Raw genomic sequence first — 19,926 nt, 5'->3', positions numbered from 1 at the left:
ATCTTAAATTTGTTTATAGTGTGATCAACTCTTTGAAAATCCTAAACTTATAACGAGGGGAGTCACGATGGAAAACTTTCATTTCCGATACGATGCCAATATAGCAGCTTTAGGTATTGATCAGATGAGATATCAGAATGGATTGTGCATATTTTAATTATTTTATCGTGTGAAATGAGAGAAAATACTTCATCAAATTATGATACTCCAACAGAGAACAATAATTAACCAGAAGCTCAGGTACTGAGTAACTGATCTACTTGCTACCAATGATCATAACTGATTTAATATTTTACAAAATTATGTGAAAGTCCACAAATACTAAGTGATTTGCAAATTCCGGGATTTCAAAAACTAAGTTAAAATAAACATATATAATAAAGAATTAGGTGGAATGAACACTCTTCAATGTCTATTTTATTTAGTAAGGAATAAAATTTGCAGAATCAATAATTATAGTGTTTTAATAGGCTAAATAACAGAATACAGTTTATCGTGTACTGACGGACTCAGCAGATGGAAAATAACATTTAAGCCAAATAAGCTTTGAGTACAAAGAAGATATCAGATAAAATACAGCCTTACTTACAATATTGGATTAAAAAATCCCTTAAAGTTAGCGCATTTCATAATTAGTTTGATTGAGGCAGTTTTAACTTGGCCCTCTGACTTCAACCAGTAAAGCTGACTGATTAAATAATTTCATGATTTGCGATAGTATCACAAAAATATTTAGGCCCTACATAATGAAATAATGGTTATTTATACATTTTAATTTCTAATATAAATTATCAATTGTGTTATCCCAACACATGACCATGAAATAAATAGGCACTAGTGAAAGGATATAAAGATATGTAGTGGCATTATCATCAAAGCATTCTGCGTTTAAACGGTAAGTTATCCTTATTGATGACCTCTTCTGAATATATACATGATATCTTATACTAAGCTGTGCAGTAAATTAATCATCGTGAATTTTCATTAAATTAAGGCACTTTTGGATCTCCCTATATTCTTATTGAAAGAAATATAGACTTTTTAAAATAAAAGACAATTGATTAAAAGATTATATTGAATAGGTTTTGGTATTTTGCCTAATCTACTCTATATATATATATATATATATATATATATATATATATATATATATATATATATATATATATATATATATATATATATGAAGTAGCCTACTTAAGACCACCAAACATTTCCAGGTATAGGCTATTTATTTCCAGCTTAAAATAAGCAAACTGCTTGTTTAATCAGTTTGTCAACTTGATTTTTTTTATGGCTTTTTTGAACTTCCATACTATCTGGATCAGAGAAGAGAATAGAAAGGGTGTTTTCGCTGCTTTTTAATTAAGTAAATGACGTAACGTACATGACTGCTTAGGATCTGATAGGCAGGGGTGGAGCTACATGGGGGGCCAAGGGTGTCCATGGCCACCCTTAGCCAATCATTGGCCACCCCTGTGGCCACCCCTAGCATTTATTTCCCTCTAATACAGATGGTTGTAGCAGTAATACTCTCAAGTGGAATATTCAAAACATTAAAATTTTTCATATATTAACAATTACTTGACAACAAAAACACTATGGTTAATTATGCACATCAATTTACTAACATTAAAAATGAAGAGTCTCTAGGAGTCATCTAGGAGTCTTCAGTGAAATCATAGATAACTATTTCAATAAAAAGGTATTAAATAATGAATTCATGTAGATATTAGTACTTGTAAATATCAAATTTATGCAGAATGATTACTGATGAAAGTAGGTAAGTAATGAAAATGGAAAAGATGTTCACCCAAAACTCAAACCTGAAAGAATTCTACCCACTATACCTTTTATCTAGAAAGCACGGATAATTTAATATATTCATCTATTAGAAAGCAAAGGCTGTGGGAAAGTATTGTTTGTATTAATTTAGAGAATATGGATGTTTTGCTCATTAATCTTCCTGTTGGAACAGTGTAGATTGACCGTGAGGTTTTGGTGCCTATCTATTGGTTATTGCCTGGCCACCCTTATAAGAATGTTCTGGCTACGCCTCTGCTGATGGGCTGTAAATGAGAAATCTATTCGTACATGGTGACAGTAACCTCAAGCTGAGAACTGTTGCACTTGTTGTGTTATCCATTGCTGCAGACTGCTCGCTGCAGCATTTTCACGATGACATCATCCCTTTTGATGAGATACCACGTGGCTGTTTTGCTATAAATCCAACGCATTACGATGCTCAAAAAATATTTATATTCTATGAAACACTTACTTACAAAGAGGCAATAATTTAAAGTCAGTACTTCTTTGTTTTTATTTCTACATTCGGCTATGTTATGCATCCTCCGAGCCTTTTAACAGCAGGAACGGAAGACGTAGAATCTGATTGGTCGTTTCCAATGGATATAGAAAAAAAGCAACCAATCAGCGAAGCTGGCGGATTCAGGTGGTAAAATCCTGATCCAGCCTCCAGCTCTAACACGGCTCGAGCCCTCTTTGCTTTCCCCTCTAGTGTATTTTTCAACCCTGCTTCGTCTGCTTCCCTCCTCCCCCCTGTTCCGCCGCCATTAAAGCCCGTCAACCTGGGATTTGATCGGGGGGGAGCGGATTAAAATGATTTAAAGCATCGGAACCAGCGAAACAGGGACGGGACTTTGGGGGGGTGGGAGGGAGGGGGGTAATCTTCAGCGGACCGTACAGTTACTGCCAGTTCAACGGCAACCCTCCCCCAGAAAGCAGTAAATATGCGGTTAGTGTCGTGGAAGTGAGGAGAAGCCCGAGTTCGGAGCCGGAGGAGAGGGGTTCTCCGTCCGGGGAGAGGAGCATGAACACAGCGGAGCAGAGGTGAGGGTTAACCGTCTTCTTTTACTACTGACTCGGGCCTGTCAGGCGGTTACGGCCAAATATAATCTAGTGTTAGCGGGCTAGCTCTGCTGTAATTTCTGGCTGACAACCGAACCAGCAGAGGGTTGTTGTGATGTAAAGTAGCCACCAGCTGGTAGCTAGGGACACAGCGGTACTGTTTCAGGGGAAAACTGAGCAGGTAGTTAAATTAGTTAAAAGTATTGACTGGAAATTGCATCTTTTTTTGCAGAGTTGTGCAGAATTTCTCACGGTTTGTTGGTAAACTTAGAGGCGTGGTGTAAACAGAGTAATGTTACTCCCCTTGGAGCTGAGAGTCAACTTTCCTCCTACAGCTCTCCTGTCTGTTCCTCTGGGCAAGATGATATTCTTTCACTTTTACATGATTGTACTACTTAGCTCCTGGAGAAAAAGCAGATTTCAGTCATATGGATGGTTGGATTATCTGACTCCTGACCCACAAATAAAGACACATGAGCTTATTTTCCCTTAAATGCCATAAAAATACATTTTCAACAAAGTAAACAAACTAATCTAGAAAGTAGACTGTGGCATTTAAAGAAAATATAAGCTATACAGAAAGAGAATATAGCTACAAAAATGACACAAAGCGACATCTAAAGAAAGATCTAATGTGAAGAAATGCATTTGATCTTGAATCATTTCATATTTTGTCAGATTTTATCAATTTTTTACCACTAGTAGTTATAGAACTAATAATAGTGCAAATTGGCTGTGTGAAATTTTTAAGTTGAATGGTTCTAGGATCATAGTATTTAAACAAATTACAAGAAACGTTTTGTTTTTAGTTTTTCAACCCTTTTTACGCTGATGCCCTTTTATAAATTCCTTAACCACCAACCAGACATCATGGGTCACACAAGGAGAGTATTTATTGGAAAATCAGACAAGAGGTCAGGGAAACTCTAAGGTAAGGTAGGGAAATAGCCAGAAAAAAACAAAAACATTTTAGCAGCATTATGGAGAAAAAAACATGTATGGGCATAATAAACCTTTAAAAAGACATGTAGTCAGATAATTGAAAGGTCTAGTCAAAGTAGAAACTTAAAGCCAATTTAAATCATTTCATATATCAGCAAATATATTATGAAATATCGCCTTTAGAACGACATGGGCACAAAGTTATAAAATTTAGTCATTTGGTTATGATCCTGGAAAAAAACACTTTCTGTCAACACAAAGCTGCCTGGTTGCTCATTTCATAAGGTTCTCCATGTAGCGTCACTTCTAAAGGCTGAGCAGATAGACCTCTCTCTGGCAAAAACAAAAAAAAACAATTTTCGTAAATGTGGAAATAAGCTAAAAAAGGAGTGGTTGCTGCCCTGTACAGATTGGCTGGGAAAGTGGGGGTTTGTTTACAGTGCCGGTTAGCTTTTAGCTGGATCGGGCACTCTTATGCTACGTTCACACCTAACGTGATTTGAGCAGCAGAAAAGCGCCAGCTGCTTCATCTTTGATGCTTGTAGACATTGAAGACTGTCGCGCCTTAAGACCAACCTTTATGCTTCTGAAGTGTGTCCAGTAAAGTGTTTACAGATGCGTCTGCTGCTCCTGTGTTCAGTGGCAGAGAGTGCCTTTGCTATATTTTCTGTTATGAGTGGGTGAAAAGTAGTTTTAATATGTTTTTAAGTGAGAAAGTCCACCTCAAACCATCATCTGTGCACTCAGTTCATCAAGATTACGAACCTGCTATCAAGTATTAATTCGCTGTAGGACCAGCACAAAACCCCTGTACACCGGCGATGCGCTGTGACTTGAAATCCCCTTCAACAGAAGCCTCTGGCCCTCTTGGGTGTTTTTCGCTACTCATCGTGGCTGCTGGAAGACAGTTTCCATGTATGCACCAGAATAATAAAAGCAAAATAATTTTGCCGGCAGTTTTCTACATTTTAAGTTAATTTAGGCGTTAATAAACTGTTTAAGCGCAGTGATCATATCGATCTGCATCAGCGTTGCTGTGCAGCAGTGCTGATTGGTTGATGTGGCGCGTCAAGGAGCAAATTTTCCATTTTTCCAACTCCAGCAGCTGCTGCTTGTGAAGCCGGTCACGCTGCCCAGATGTGTCAAGACACTGCTCCTGCTGCTCGAAACTCGCTGCAGCACCTTTTGATGCTCCCTGATGTGCGTCAACCATTGACTTTGCATGTAAACCAGCTGCTTTTGCTGCTTCAATCACGTGCGGTGTGAACGTAGCATTACATACTTTCCAAACACTGGTTTTCACAGGTCAAGGAAGGTATGCTGCTCAGACAGCAGAACTCACCAAGATTACTCAGACATGCGGTAATTAGGAGGGCACATTTTGGAATTATGAATTAATCTAAAAGTGATTGATCAAGGTAAGCATCCCTTACTTTCAAACCTGAGTTTCAAGAAGGACTAAGGATTTTTTCTTTCACATATAATGACTTAAAAAGAATAATATACTAAAAAAAATAATATACTATAATATACTATATATAAAAAATAATCGACAGATTAATCGATTTGCAAAATAATTATTAGTTGTAGCCCTAAATCTAATAAACCGTTTATTAACATTTGAATATTTGTTTACATCTCTACTAGGGGTGGAATGGTTCACAAAATCCACGGTTCGGTTCGGTTCACGGTTTCATGGTCAAGGTTTTCGGTTCGGTATATGTTTATTGTTACACCGAGAAAAAAAAAGCATAAACAAAACCTGTTGCACAATGCTTGCACACTGTTTTTATCCACAACTTTCTTTCCGCCGTCATCGTAGGTCACTCTAAATGCAAAGTGGTCCCATACAGCAGACCTATAAAGTGCTGCTGGCGCGTCTTCCAACTCTTGTTCTTTCCCACTCGCCATACCCACACAATTCTCCACATCAACTGATTTTTTTCTACTACACCCGGCTATGCTGCTTCGCTTCTTCTTCTTCTTGTTTATTACTGGTGGTTGGCTTTGGTCACAGTACCGCCACCTTCTGCTCTGGAGTGTAAACGCTTCGCCTATGAAAAAAAGGAGCAGCGCATGAACCGAACGCAACACACACGAACCGAACCGAGACAGTCGAACCGAACGGTTCGGACGATTTTCATAAACACTTCCATCCCTAATCTCTACTATTAATTAATCAAAAGAAAACTTTTTGCATGGTTTTGAATGAATAACATTGTTCTATAGCTAAAAAAAAAGCTGATTTTTTTTTTTTTTTTTATAAGCAAATGCTACCCATCCAGTCCTTCCAAGTTTGACCTCTTTTTGACTTTGGAGAACAGGGAAAAAGTAGAGATGATTAAATCTGGTAGAAATATACAATGTGTGGCTTTAAGACCTATTTTTTGAATATTTAGATGTAGGCATTTATTGGTTTAAGCAATTATATAAAAGTAGAAGAACTCATTTTGGCATACGTTGAAATAAAATTGAAAAGGTTCAATGGATGTGAATACTTTTTCAAGACTGTGTAATATTTTTTTCAGTAGGGTGCGAAACAACTTCAAAAAGGCACTTTGGATCTCTCACAGTCTCCTCTATATTAAAGGGGTGGGAGCTATTTACACAAACCTGTCGGGGGGCCAGTCTCTCATGATCCATCCAGTTTCACTGCTTCTGTTAGTGTCTTAATCATTCAGTGGTTTCCCAGCTGAGTGTTGTGTTTCATATGTCCTTGTCTCTTATTACCCAACTCAGCTGTAGGGCACAGTTGCCTGCCGTGTGTGTTGAAACTTATAGTGTGCGTTAAAGTTAGTGCCAGAGCTGAAGAGAAATATCAGGAATCATTGCTGCAGCTTTAGAGAAATTCAAAGCTAAATGCGTAGAAATGTTAGCTGCTGAAACCTTTTTGTTTTCTGCACACATTTGCTGTTATGATAAATAATGACTGAGATTTGCTGCCCTTTTTTCTTTTCCCCCTAGCGAGCTGCTTGCTGTGTGACCTCCTTGAGAGTGGAGCTGCCAGTCCCGCTGAACGGCTGGAAGCCTCCTTCTGCGGCAGCGCGACGATGACAGAGTTGGTTGCCAAGTGGGCCTGTGAATACTGCACATACGAGAACTGGCCGTCAGCCATCAAGTGCACCATGTGCCGAGCTCAGAGGCCCAGCGGGGGTGCCATCATTACTGAGGAGCCCTTTAAGAGCAGCCCGGCCCTAGATGCTAGCCTGCATCAGTGGGACCCTGCAGACCTCAGCAACAGTCCATCTCAGGGGGGATCCAGCCTGCTTATTTGTCCAGACTCCAGTGCGAGACCCCGCGTTCGCATTGCTGATGTTCCAGAGACGAGCAGCAAGTGGTCATGTCATATGTGCACCTACCTGAACTGGCCTCGAGCCATCCGCTGCACCCAGTGCTTGTGTCAGAGGCAGCAGGCTCAACAACAACAACATGGGCACCATGCATCTCATCAAGGGCATCATGCTCGGCAGCCACGGAGCCCCACGGAAACACCACAGACCTCAGGCTCCGGGTGCCGCCCCACTACACCGATCGTCACCACAGACCCATGTGAGGAATATAATGACCGCAACAGGCTCAACACCCACACACAGCACTGGACCTGCACTGCATGCACTTATGAAAACTGGGCCAAGGCACTCAAATGTGTTGTGTGCGACCATCCTAGGCCCAACAGTCTCCTCGCCGAACCCATCGAACTGGCGTCAGAGCCGGAGAGCCACCAGCCCTGCTCCAAGCTTAACGAGCAGGACAGGGACAACAGGAGGGGTGTTGTTGGGCAGGGAACAGGGTGTGTGGTAGGGGGAGTGGTGGGCTGCAGCAGCAGCCAGAGGAGGTCGCCTCCATCAGAGAAACGGGAGTCTGAAGTAAACATGGACTTTCAGAGGATTGAACTGGCGTCAGGAGCTGGGATTGGCAGCAAAGAGGAGCTTGAAGTGGATTTCAAAAAACTGAAGCAGATTAAGAACAGGATGAGGAGGACGGATTGGCTATTCCTCAACGCGTGTGTTGGTAAGGTTCAATTCAGCTGATGTCGTATCAGACGACCTCATATAGAGTCATGTTTGTTAATTCACATGCAGCTAAAACAATCTGACAGAATATTTTTACAAGTTGAAAGATAAAGCATTTGAAAAGAGTTTATATATATTTTTGCATCCAGATGACACACAATTCTGTGGATTCTTAAGATTCCTTTTCGATGACTGGGGAAAAACTTCCCCACACAGTTTGCCACCTACTGAGTGATGCAGAAGCTGCCAAGAGGGCTTGGTGACTTAATGAACATAAGTAAAACAGGATTTTTCTCGGATGAAACACATTCTTAGCTTGTTTCTTCTCTTTGCTTAGGGTGTGTAGCGTGACCTTTAGTCCCTGCCTATCTCTTCACAGGAATTCACTTACCCAAGTAAGACGGATCTGAAAACCAGAATTGCTCTAGAAACCCCATGAAAACCCTTTAGCTTTTCAAAAATGTCGTTTTTATCATATTTTAAATGTCATTAATTACAGTTTTCATTTGCATATGCTAGGAAAGACATGCTAGGAGTTAGTAGAGTGGTCAGAATCACTGAAGCACTGTCCAACTTTCAGCAGTCATCACTGTCACAGTACAGGCAACTGACAACTGACATGCCTAGAATAGTAGCTTTATAGCCTAATGAGAAACATGCACGCATTATGTTAGATGTGCACAAAAAAGGATTTCTTTAAGTTAAGTTGGTCACGTTAAAGGAATAGTACACCCAAAACATGATTAGCCTTCATTTTCTACTCACCCCCATGCTGAACAACACTCTGGAGTACTTTTTTGATATCTCAAATGCATCTGGAGATCTGGGAGGCTTCTTGCTGTCTGCTGACATTCAAATAATGGAGGTCCCCAGCGCCCGAGGCAGAAAGGTCCATAAAAGTCCACAAAAAACGTGTCAATATTCCTCCATACTGCTCGTCCAATGTATTCCAAGTCTCCTGAGTGGGTAGCGTCCATAATTTACTCGAAACAAAGTTATTTAGAATGTTTTTAGAGCATAAACAGTAGTGTATAGGATTTCCTGAAAGCGCGCGCCTGCGAGTTCACCACTCTACGGAAACCGCGGCAGACCAAACCAGATGAAAGTGCGCATTCAGCGTCTGCTCTGCCAATAATGCAAGCTTTTTGCAACTCTGAGAGAGACTAACCTCGTGCTCACCTGGCTCACGGCAGAAAATAAACAGGTAAAAAGCGGAACTTCTTCTTCTACGCTTGCATTATCGGCAGAGCAGACGCTGAATCCGCACTTTCATCTGGTTTGGTCTGCCGGCTTCCGTAGCGTCGTGAACTCGCAGGCGCGCGCTTTTAGGAAATCCTATACACTACTGTTTAGGCCCTAAAACATTCTAAATGACTTCGTTTCGAGTAAATTCTGGATGCTACCCACTCAGGACACTTGGAATACATTGGACGAGCAGTATGGAGGAATATTGACACGTTTTTTGTGGACTTTTATGGACCTTTCTGCCTCGGGCGCTGGGGACCTCCATTATTTGAATGTCAGCAGACAGCAAGAAGCCTCCCAGATCTCCAGATGCATTTGAGATATCAAAAAAGTACTCCAGAGTGTTGTTCAGCATGGGGGTGAGTAGAAAATGAAGGCTAATCATGTTTTGGGTGTACTATTCCCTTAAGCTAATATTGGTTCTCCAATCAGAAGGAATGTCTTATGGCCACCATTCAGCCTTCTAATAGTGGTCAATTGTAGTTTTATCTCAGAATTAAAATGACTTGTCTTTTTAATTACAGTGTTTATGAACAGCTTTTTTGTCATGTGAAAATGTTCCAGGTTTGAGGGGCTGGCCAAAACCTGAAAGATTAGTTAAAGCTAAATAATCTGTAGGTGTGAAAGGCCTAAAGCCAGAGCTGACTCGAGTTGCTTAGGCTATAGTGGGAAATAATTATTAGCCCTTCAGTAAGTTATGATGTTAACTTGGTCATTTTTATAGTTCACATGAGTCATAAAATTGGCAAAAATCCTGTTAAAATGCACCTTAGGCTTGATAAAGTATTTTTTATGAATGATCACTTCATGGGTACGATGGGAATGAGTTTTGCTTCTTTTCCTGAAATGCTCATAATAAGCTTTACCAGGAAAGATACAGAAGAATAACCATACCTGCCAATAACACATCTGTGATGCCACAGGACATTGTACAACAAACCAGGATTTGTTTACTTTCACTTATAATAAATCCCACTGAATAGTTTAATCTACTAAGCTGACTTCAATCGGCGTGTCCAAACATGACAGGTCTTGCCTTAATTTCCTGTGGGATTTTTTAAATTACATATGCAAAAAAAAAAAAAAACCAGGCTTCAAACTGCAAAAAAAACCCCAGATGTTTAAAAATAATATTTTTCGCAATCTGATAATACAACAGGTGGAAATTGTAAGGTAAAGCTGTGTAGTTGAGCATATTTATTAGCATTTGGTAAACCTTTAAAATATTAATTACTAATGAAATTCACGCTTGCTTGCAAAGATGAAACTGCATATCAAGGATATACATAAAAAATACAAAAATAGCTTTCCGTACATGTGATATTTTATGACCATTGGGGTTGTTATATATCCACCTTGCTGTCTCTGTTTACGTTGCTAATTAGTAAAAGGCTAATTAACTAGAGACAGCCTCTCATTATTACCAGCTGTTTTTGCGTTAGGTTGGTTTGTATTTATGTAATTACTAGTTTGATTTATCTCTTTTTTTTGTGGAGTGTTTAATATTAAAGCTCCTGGTTGTTTTTGTTTCACTTTACTGATATGTTGGTTTGTAAAGAACAAACTAGCATATCAGTGTAGAATTACTATGTTTAAAAAAAGCCTGTATTTACTATGGACTACTTTTTTAATACTTGAAATTCAAAGCAACCAATGGTTGCCTCTTGATCAGAGCAATACTGGTGATTATCACCCACAGCTCTGTAGAGACATAATGCTAATTATCAGCTGATTAGTCAATCAGCTTGTCCGGAAATCATAGACATGAGGAGTTTCTGGTAACTCGCTTTTCCTGCCATCAGGAAAATAAATTCAGAATGAAAAATCAAATGCTTTCACAGCATCTTCTAGTACTTTAACTGGACAAAGAAGAACTTGAAATACATTTTTCCAAACAGAAAACAAAAGCAAACTTCGACACTGATCTGAAAAAATTTTGAAGCTTGAAAATCTGAACAGTTTGAAAGTGTCTGACATTAATTGATACACTTACCTTACAGAAATCACAGTGCCCAATATGCTAAAGATCACAAAGAGTTTGGAATAAGGATAAGGAAAACAAGTAGGATGCATAAATGAGCTGGGATTTCATAATTGCATATTTTCCAGTAAAACCAGCATCCACAATTTTTTTTTTTTAACATTATGCAGCCTGACCTTGGATTTAAATACATAAAGAGCTACACATTGAGATTTTTAAAAGCTACAGAAAATGCCAACATGATGCGTCTTAATTTAGGGAGATATTGAGTGTCTGCGTGAGCAGAAGGGTGGTGATGTTGTCTGAGCCGCGTTCTGTCGAATACTGTTCTATGCTCTCTGAAGACCCATTAGTTTTGTTTTCATTTTTTTTAACAAGCTTTTATGTGTCAAACGTTAACTTTGTCAGAGTGGGTTTTTAGATGTCTGTCAACTGAAATGAGATGTTTGAAGTTTGGCAAACATCTCCGACTGAGTGCACTTTCAGATCTTGATTATAAAACGGCCACTTGGCAGAATTTGGAAAAAATACAGGAACAGATTCAATCTGTTTATTTTTTTTTGTAAAGTATCTTTTTTTACGTAAGTATGTTGCAATAATTTGTTGATACATTTTTGGGATGGAAAACTAAATAAATATACGGTATAACAACTTTAACGGCTATTTCTGTTAAAAGAATTGCTAAAAGCACACTTTAAATGTATCCAATGGCAACATTCACATTGAAAGCATTATAACCTTTTTGCATGTCTTGTGATTTTCTTGAATTGTAGTATTTTCTATTTTATTCAAATAGTTACACAAACATATCTGTAAAGCTACATTATTATGTAGCAGATTTGGAAGGTGTATTCATTTATTTTTCCAAAGTCACAACTTTATGCTACTAATTCCAAATAGATTTAATCTCCAGGAACTTGGGGGTCGCATCTGTTTGGTAGATATGATATAAACCCTTGATGAATTTTAAATAGGAAATCATATATTGGGAGAATGTCATTCTGTTTCTTGCCATCTTCTGCTTATCTGGGATCGGGTTGTGGGGCTGGAAGCCTCCCTCCTTGGACACGTCCCCCAGTGTGTCTTGAGTTGTCAGTCCCGCTGTTGTCCCCTGGGCCTCCTCTCCTATTGGGCCTCTTTTCAGTGGGCAATGTCTGGAAGACCTCAAAAGGGAAATGTCCAGGGAGCATCTAAAAAAGATGTCCAACCCACCTCAGCTTACTCTTCTTGATGTGCAGGATGTTTAATATGGAAGTTAGGTCCCCCTGAAGGCAGTTGCGCTTGAAACTTCCCTACTGGTTCTTTACCTGGGAGCAAGCTATTTACTACTCTTAACTCAGACTGGGTAAAACCATATAAGAAAGGACTATAAAACAGGAGTAAAAAAGTAACAGCGTTTATTCCAGGTCAGGTCGTTACAGGACAGAGAAATGGCTTGAAATCGGCACAGCTGTGGGCTCAAAAAACGTCAGCGAGCGTCCGGCAAAGATTGAGCCAAAATAAAGCACCGAACAAGGTCATCTCCTCCTTCTTATAACTTGAGTCCATGTTTTGCATCAGGTGGATGCTTAGCTGTCCGTATTAGAAAATGACATGCCATCCATGCCTTGACCTTTAAGCATCTTGCCTCTGTACCACAGGATTAAACATAGCTCTCCTCTATCAGCTCAAAGCTCCAAGATGTGCCCATATCCTGTGTATTTTTAAAGACACAAAGGCTGTCCTGATTAGATGGCCTCTGTACACACAGTGACATCCACCATGTGAAGGAAGGCCTTCTACTCTGTCTAATCTGGCTAACAAAGTAACAATGCACATGATGTATAAAGAATAAACCTAACAACTCCCCCTGATAAGTTACCGTTTTTACAGGTAACTTAAAACACAGTAAGCGGAAGCAGCTCTACTCTAAGCCTCTCCTGGTAAACCGAGCTCCTCACCCTATCTCTTAGGCTACGTTCAGACCACATGCGCTAGAGGCATCAGAAGCAGTTAGTTTAAATGCAAAGTCAATGGCTGACACGAATCTCTGCTGATGCAGAGAACTATGGTCACTCCAGTTTATTAACAACTGAATTAACCTAAAATGTCGAAATCTTCCAGCAAAATATGTGTACTTTTAGTATTCTGGTGCCTGCAGTTTGGATTACGTACATGAAAACCGCTAACATCTCCTTCAAGCCGCCACGAACAGCAGCGGATATTCTCCAAGAGTCGACCGGGTCAGAGGCTGCTGTTGAACAGGAACGCAGTGACAGCGCACCGCCGGTGTACGGGGATCTGAGCGGCTCAGACAGCGAAATAATATTTGAAAGCAGGGATGTAATCTTAATGAACTGACTGCACAGATGTTTTCAGGCGGACCTTCTCACTTAAAAACATATTAAAACTACTTTTTGCCCACATATAACAGCAACTATAGCAAAGCCGCTCTCTGCTATTCAACACAGGAGCAGCAGAAGCATCAGACGCATCTGGACACACTTCGCCTCAATGTATACAAGCATAAAGAATGAAGCCGCAGAAGCTTTTTTGCTGCTTCCAGCCCTTGTGGTCTGAACGTAGCATTATTTATTAAAATAATCCAAGTGACTATTTCGATTTCAACTGCCATTGTTACAGGCGAAGATAGGGGGAAGAATAGGGTAGCTCCGCCCACTTGCAAAAGACCCACTTTTTGACCGTGCAGCTAGAGCAGCAAAGATGCTTCAGCTGAGCCTCAGAGCTAAACTTGCATTTTTGCTGCTTCTGTAGCATGCGGTCTGAACTTAGCATAAGGGAGAGCGCAGCCACCCAGCAGAGGGAGCTCATTTCAGCTGCTTGTATATGGGACCTTGTGTTTTGGGTCATGGTCTAGATGTCATGACCATAGATGAGGGTGCGCCTATAGCCCCACTGGTAAATTGAGGACTCTGTCATTTCGCATCCCTCTTCACCACAACAGGCTGGTGCAGCATCTGCATTACGGTGGCAGTCACATTCATCTATCAACCTCTACTGCAATCTCCCCTCATTGGTAAACAGGACCACAAGTTACACAGTAAATCCCACAGTGTTAAATATGTAGTGTTAAAGTACAGTGACTCTATTAGAGTTATTACAACAACCACTGGAGTAAGATATACAGTACATAGAGTTCTAATTAACACTAATTCCGAGTGGTACCAAATGCACTCTTAAAGTGTTGCTTTAACACTGCAAATTTTACTGTGTACTTGGTGCAAAACCAGCTTCCTGCTCCGATCCCCTGCTGCTATTATCTGAGCTCCGGAGCGCCGCCTCACCTTACCTCTGTTGTTTAGCTAATCCTTACCCAAGCGGGATAATGGTTTCAGGTCCTGGTCAGACAGAAGTACTATGATGAAGAGACCTTGATCCAGCCGTAGCTCCTAGAATCCCGAATTGGGACTATTTCTGAAGGATCTGATGGACGCCGGCGCCACTGTTTGGCTTTCTGTAATAAATAAAGCTCAGTGACTTACTCCATAAAATCCAAGTCCACCATGTTGAGTTGTAACCAACAAGCAGCAGTTACAAGCTCCTTCTATGTGATGACATGGTGAAATGAAAGGAGTGGAGCTTTTCTCCCGCTGTGCAAATTGCTTATGATGGATCAGGTGAGAGACCTCATACAGAGGCCACTTTTTCGCTATGAATATGCTTTCTATGCACTCCCCGCCATGCTGGGACCTGGACCTGTTGAAGGAACTGTACATTACTGTGAACCTACTAGCTGCTTAGTCTGGTTCTATGGTGATCACAACCTGGAACAACCTATTATTGCTAAAGGGGGCAGAGGACTAACTGAACATCTGACATGGAGAGGAGAAAATTAGGCAAAGGTGGGAAAGTATCCAGGGAAATGGAGCAGGAGCCATAGTTGGACTAAAGCTAGTGCTAGTGACCCCTTACCTCCGTTTACTGGAAAAGGTACAGCATTAGGAAATGTTTTTAAATGTGCTTACGTACAGCTAGAATAGCTTAGAGTTTGCAAAAAGGGAAGTTAAGCTCAAATGAAGATTCAGTTGTCTAACTCATCTTTGCAAATATAAGCCTGAAAAGTTCTTTACATTAAAAGTAGGCAGTTAAACCTGCTGATCAGACCTTAAAGCAAACACCTGTCTGGTAGTTTATGTTTGTGTTTCTGTTTCTTCATCACTCCCTATGTTAATGTAACTGGGTGGTGGAGGAAAACCACTATCATTTAACCCGATTCATTTTCTCTCATCCGTCCGTCTCTGAGAGTACACTTCCCCGTGTGTTTTATTTTTTAGTTTAAGCAAATTATCTGTCCAGTTCTGGTAGTAGGGCTAAAGGCACACCCACACTAATGGAGTATTTTGTAGGAAGTGGTGACGATCCCTTTCTGTTGTTGTACACTATTTCTCCTCTCAGCTCTGTCTGTGCCAGCCAGCTCCACATGGCACACCCACTTAGTGTCTCTCCAGCTCCCACTCGTACACAGTTTAAGCAGAAAAGCTTTATGTGTGGTCCTTTTGACGTGAGAACAAAAGCTGAGCCGTGTTTGATGCTGTCAAATGTACCAGAGGGTGCTGCAGGGGTATTTACTGTATGAGCTGGAAATGGGAAGAGTGTGTTTGTTTAACTGTGAGGCGTAGTGACTAGTTTCCTCTTTCCTGTTTGATTCGTTTTTGTCATAATAACAATCAAAAACTGTTTGTTCTGCTTAAATGCTCAACAAAGGTTTTTGTTGAGATGATTGCATAGCCGCATGCATTTCACTATGTTACAGTTTGTTTTTGTGCAATTGTTAGAAAGTTTAGATTCATAATTTCCATCAGATAACCTTGCGGAAAACTGTTCAAGATTTTTTTGTTGTTGTTGTTGTTTCTGAGCGGCTTTTCAATCAATGTTCTGTGAAGAGTGTCTGTCTTTATGATTTCCTTCGTAGATGAAGCCACTAAAAAAGCTAGTGCTGCTATTACCTTTTATTTATTTATTTATTAGAAATAACTTCTCAATCTGTGTATTTGGGCTCTTTGTATATGCATGCTCTCTCTTCTTAAACCCCTGGTAAATCTTTACAAATGGCCCTTTGCATCAAGCTGGATTTTTTCCTGTTAGTGAAGAATTTTCCTCTTCACTGTCGCCATATGCATGCTCAGCATAAGTATTTTTTTTCCAAATCAATGACAAATTGTGACTGTCCACTGTCGCACCACGCTTAACCAGGAGGAGTGAAGGCTCAGAGTGAAAGACTCAATGTAATCTGCTGCGTTCATTAGATAGAGCGTTTTCACTAATCTAAATAACGAGCTGGACTTGAGTGCATCATTTGACAACTAAGATCAATTGGAGTGTATTTATGTGACTTCTATATCTCTCTGTAAGATGGGATTGAATTGATTTTTTTCCCCCCTGCTTTTTATTTCAAAGCATCTTGGAACTACATGTGCAGCCAGTTGGCTCTATATAAATAAACCAAATTAAATTTGTAAGGAATTAGTATTGAAAACTGGTTGTGATTCCCAGTCAAGAATGTTTTGACCTTGTAAGCAGACACTTTATTGAGGGCAATAAAATCAATCTGATTCACACAGAGCATTATAAAAAAAAGCTTATCTAGGCCGTACTATCATTGGATGCCATATAATTATCTATAAGAATTGCTTGGTTTGCAACCAGTAGAGTTTTGTTATGTAAGAATCCTTCAGGCTCTCTACACCACGTGGTTTGAAGCTGTGGATACATAAGGGAGCATACGTAGAGCATTATATACCGTATATATATAACTTGACTTTTTTCAACCTCTATCTACAACAATAATACATTCAGCAAATCAGTAAACAAGTTAAGTTCATCATTCTGCATTAGGTTGTTTAAAAAAAAAAACTTGTCAGTATTAAATAATAGTAATTTCCCGTTCCGATATAAATATTGGATTGATATTAGCCAAAAATGTTTCCTTTTGGATAATATCTATGTTTCTATTTTCATTCTAATGGAGACTTTGCATCTATTAAAAGTTTCTCTAACTCTTTGGTTAACTTTACATGGGGCAGTTGTTTTCACACCTTTAATTGTTGACTTTCGTTCCCTGTTTTAGTAATATTACTTTATCAAGCCTTTTCTTGTATTTGAAAGTATAAAATAAGTTAAAAAAAAAGCTGGTATGGTTAGTGCTAATATTGTATCTTTGTATCTTATCAATATCGGTGTCGGACAATTCTCAAAGCTGCAACATAGTTACCATATCGGAAAGGAAACCAAATTTTATCAGAATCGCAGCGTTAATTTACCTACCGTAATAAAAATGACTTACTTTAATCTGTGAGGGCTGAACTTTTTATTTCTTCATAATAATGAACTATCACAGTCCTGCTCCAGGAACACTTTACCTTTATAGACAGTCTGTGTTCCTATTGACCATTTCTGTCTCATATTAAAATCTAAAAACAAAGTACGGTATACTTTAATTACATTTTATTATGAGATCAAGCACCTGATCTCATAATAGAAAAACTGCGGTAGTAAACATCAGTGTGGCCTATTGAAATGTTTAGAGATAATTTTTAAAGGGAAAATATGATGCTGTGTGTGTTTTCTGTGCTATCTTTCTATAAAAAGGCTTTTACTATTTGTGCTCAGAATGAAAGAGCAGAGGCTACAGTCTGCACCTGTCTCATCTAATGCATCATAAACTTCCTTTGCAGATCTAAAGGAACCAAAAAACAGCATATTATAGTTTACCCCTTTAATTATTGTGCTTCCTGTACTTCAAAAGAGTCCAATCTAAGAGCTGTAGAAGCTGCTGTAGACAGAGCACTGTGTCAGTTCTAATATTTTTCTGCATTTTGTTGGAGTACAGTCTGCCCTCTCTGCATGTGCTCTGGAGAGTTTTTTCTTGGTATCAGTTTTGTGATAAAATAGTTTTCTCTTTCTACACAGGAGTCCCTTTTTATGCATGGTAGTAGAATGACCTTTTTTTTATTCTTCCACTGGTTTGTCTGAAAGGTGTTGTAGAAGGAGACCTGGCAGCTGTGGAGGCTTATAAGACATCCGGAGGAGACATAGCAAGGCAGCTGACGTCAGACGAAGTGCGACTGTTAAACCGACCCTCAGCTTTTGATGACGGCTTCACACTGGTCCACCTGGCCATCCGCTTCCAGAGACAGGACATGCTGGCTGTGCTGCTTACGGAGGTTAGTTAATAAGCTCGTTGGTTTTACTTTGTACTGCTGTGTGCTGCTTTGGAGTTGTTTACTGTAACCAAGCACCAATTTAAACTCCTGGTAGGTTTGGTGATCCTTCAATAAAAAATCACTGACAGATGCAGTAGTTTTTTTTTCTAATGTTCTGAACTTCCTTCCGTGTGATTGCTGTCTCTGATAAACAACCATAATAGCATTTAAATCCCCAAGATGCAACTTTTTTTTCTGCAGCTCTCCATGAGCTCAGAGATGTTTTTTTTTTCTTTTCACCTCCACTTTTTTTGTTGTGCATTGACTAGTCACCAAGACATTAATAAATTTCGCTTTATTTCTTCAATTTGCCACTTTGTTACCGCTGCTCAGGGGTCAAAGTAGATTTAAATTCACAGTGGTTTGGTATAAAATAAATACAAAGAGAACCTACATAATTGCCTTGTAATGCCACGACAATCCATACCTGAATATAATGAATATGCTAACTAAAAGGTTGAAATATTTAATTGAAACAGAGAAAATGTTTTAATGACAATACCAGGAAACATTTACATCATATTTGAATAGATGAAAACGAAAACTATTTAAAACTATATAAAGATCTAAGTACCTTTTTCGTTGGGCTCTTTATCCAAAAATAAACAAAATGCAATGAAATAGTTTCTTTGGATATAATGTAGGGATTCCTCTTTGTAGAAATAAAAGAATGTCTTGCATCATCTGTTGTGAGCTGGAAGAAATAAAATCTTGATAGTTAGGCAAAATAATTTTTTACCCCTGGCAGAGGATGATCAGCCACATAGAGTTTATTAAGTAGCGAGAGCACGAAAAGCCATGCTGCTGAGAGCCAACCATAGGTGTGGTGTGTAAAGCGCAGACTCTGAGATATGATATATGAAGATATGGACCAACTACAGTTGCCTGTGGAAGGTTCTCTGTATTTGCACAGCAAAATGTAGTTAGAGAAATCAATAAAATGTTTGCTTTATTAGCAAACCAATTACAGGAATTTATATGTTAAGAATACAACTAGAATGAATCATTGACTATTAGAATCAGAGGAACTCTTAATAAATCCAGTGAATCCTGCTTTAATTATTGCAGTGCTTGCATCCATTGGAGTGCATTCATGAAGCCTTATAGTTCATCCTGATCCTTTAGCTTTTTCCTTAAAATGCAGTTCTGCTTTTCAGTCTGTGCATCAACATCTTGTGTGATAAATAAGCCTACCAGCACAGCGCATGTGCTTTGGTTTAACTGCAGTTTGCCTCCCAGCATTAGTGGATCCAGATTATCTGTATACACACCTCTCCTCCCACTCAGTCAGTGCCCCAGTTTCTTTGCTCTGGGGAGGGGCAGTGAGTAACCACTGGATCACTTTCCTAAAATGCTTCACAGCTGGCTGAATGCATACCACAGACAGATATGCTCTTCTCCCCATCCTGGCAGCAGCAAAGCTCTGACTGCCTCCAGTAAAATTAGCTATAATCTCACAGTTTGGTAAATTGTCGTGTAAATATTTGAGGTGTTATATCTCAATCAAAGTAAATGGAACTATTTGGAGTTTTGTTTTTGGATCATTTCCTCCTGAGGTATACTTAACACATTTGAGTCCATAGAGATATTTCAATGTCCCATTCTTCTCGTTCTTATTTAAGTCAGTGGATACTTAACTGTTTCCTTCTATCCTTTTTCTTATATGTTTAAAACA

At 39.4% G+C, this 19,926-nt stretch overlaps 1 protein-coding gene across 1 annotated transcript in view; it reads left to right on the top strand.

Moving 5' to 3' along the window:
* Positions 1-2,682: 2,682 nt before the first annotated feature.
* Positions 2,683-19,926, top strand: part of LOC107091355 (ubiquitin thioesterase ZRANB1-like) — a 27,935-nt gene continuing 10,691 nt past the window's right edge. The window contains exons 1-3 of the mRNA XM_015385211.1: positions 2,683-2,850; positions 6,775-7,821; positions 18,025-18,212. Of these exons, the coding sequence (XP_015240697.1) occupies positions 6,861-7,821; positions 18,025-18,212 (1,149 nt within the window). The 5' untranslated portion in view covers positions 2,683-2,850; positions 6,775-6,860. The remainder of the gene's footprint in view (positions 2,851-6,774; positions 7,822-18,024; positions 18,213-19,926) is intronic.

Source organism: Cyprinodon variegatus, unplaced genomic scaffold, assembly GCF_000732505.1.
Source record: "Cyprinodon variegatus isolate N-32 unplaced genomic scaffold, C_variegatus-1.0 Scaffold333, whole genome shotgun sequence".
Lineage (NCBI taxonomy): Eukaryota > Metazoa > Chordata > Actinopteri > Cyprinodontiformes > Cyprinodontidae > Cyprinodon > Cyprinodon variegatus.
The sequence above is the reverse complement of the archived record's forward strand: the minus strand, read 5'-3'. Positions and strand labels throughout refer to the sequence as shown.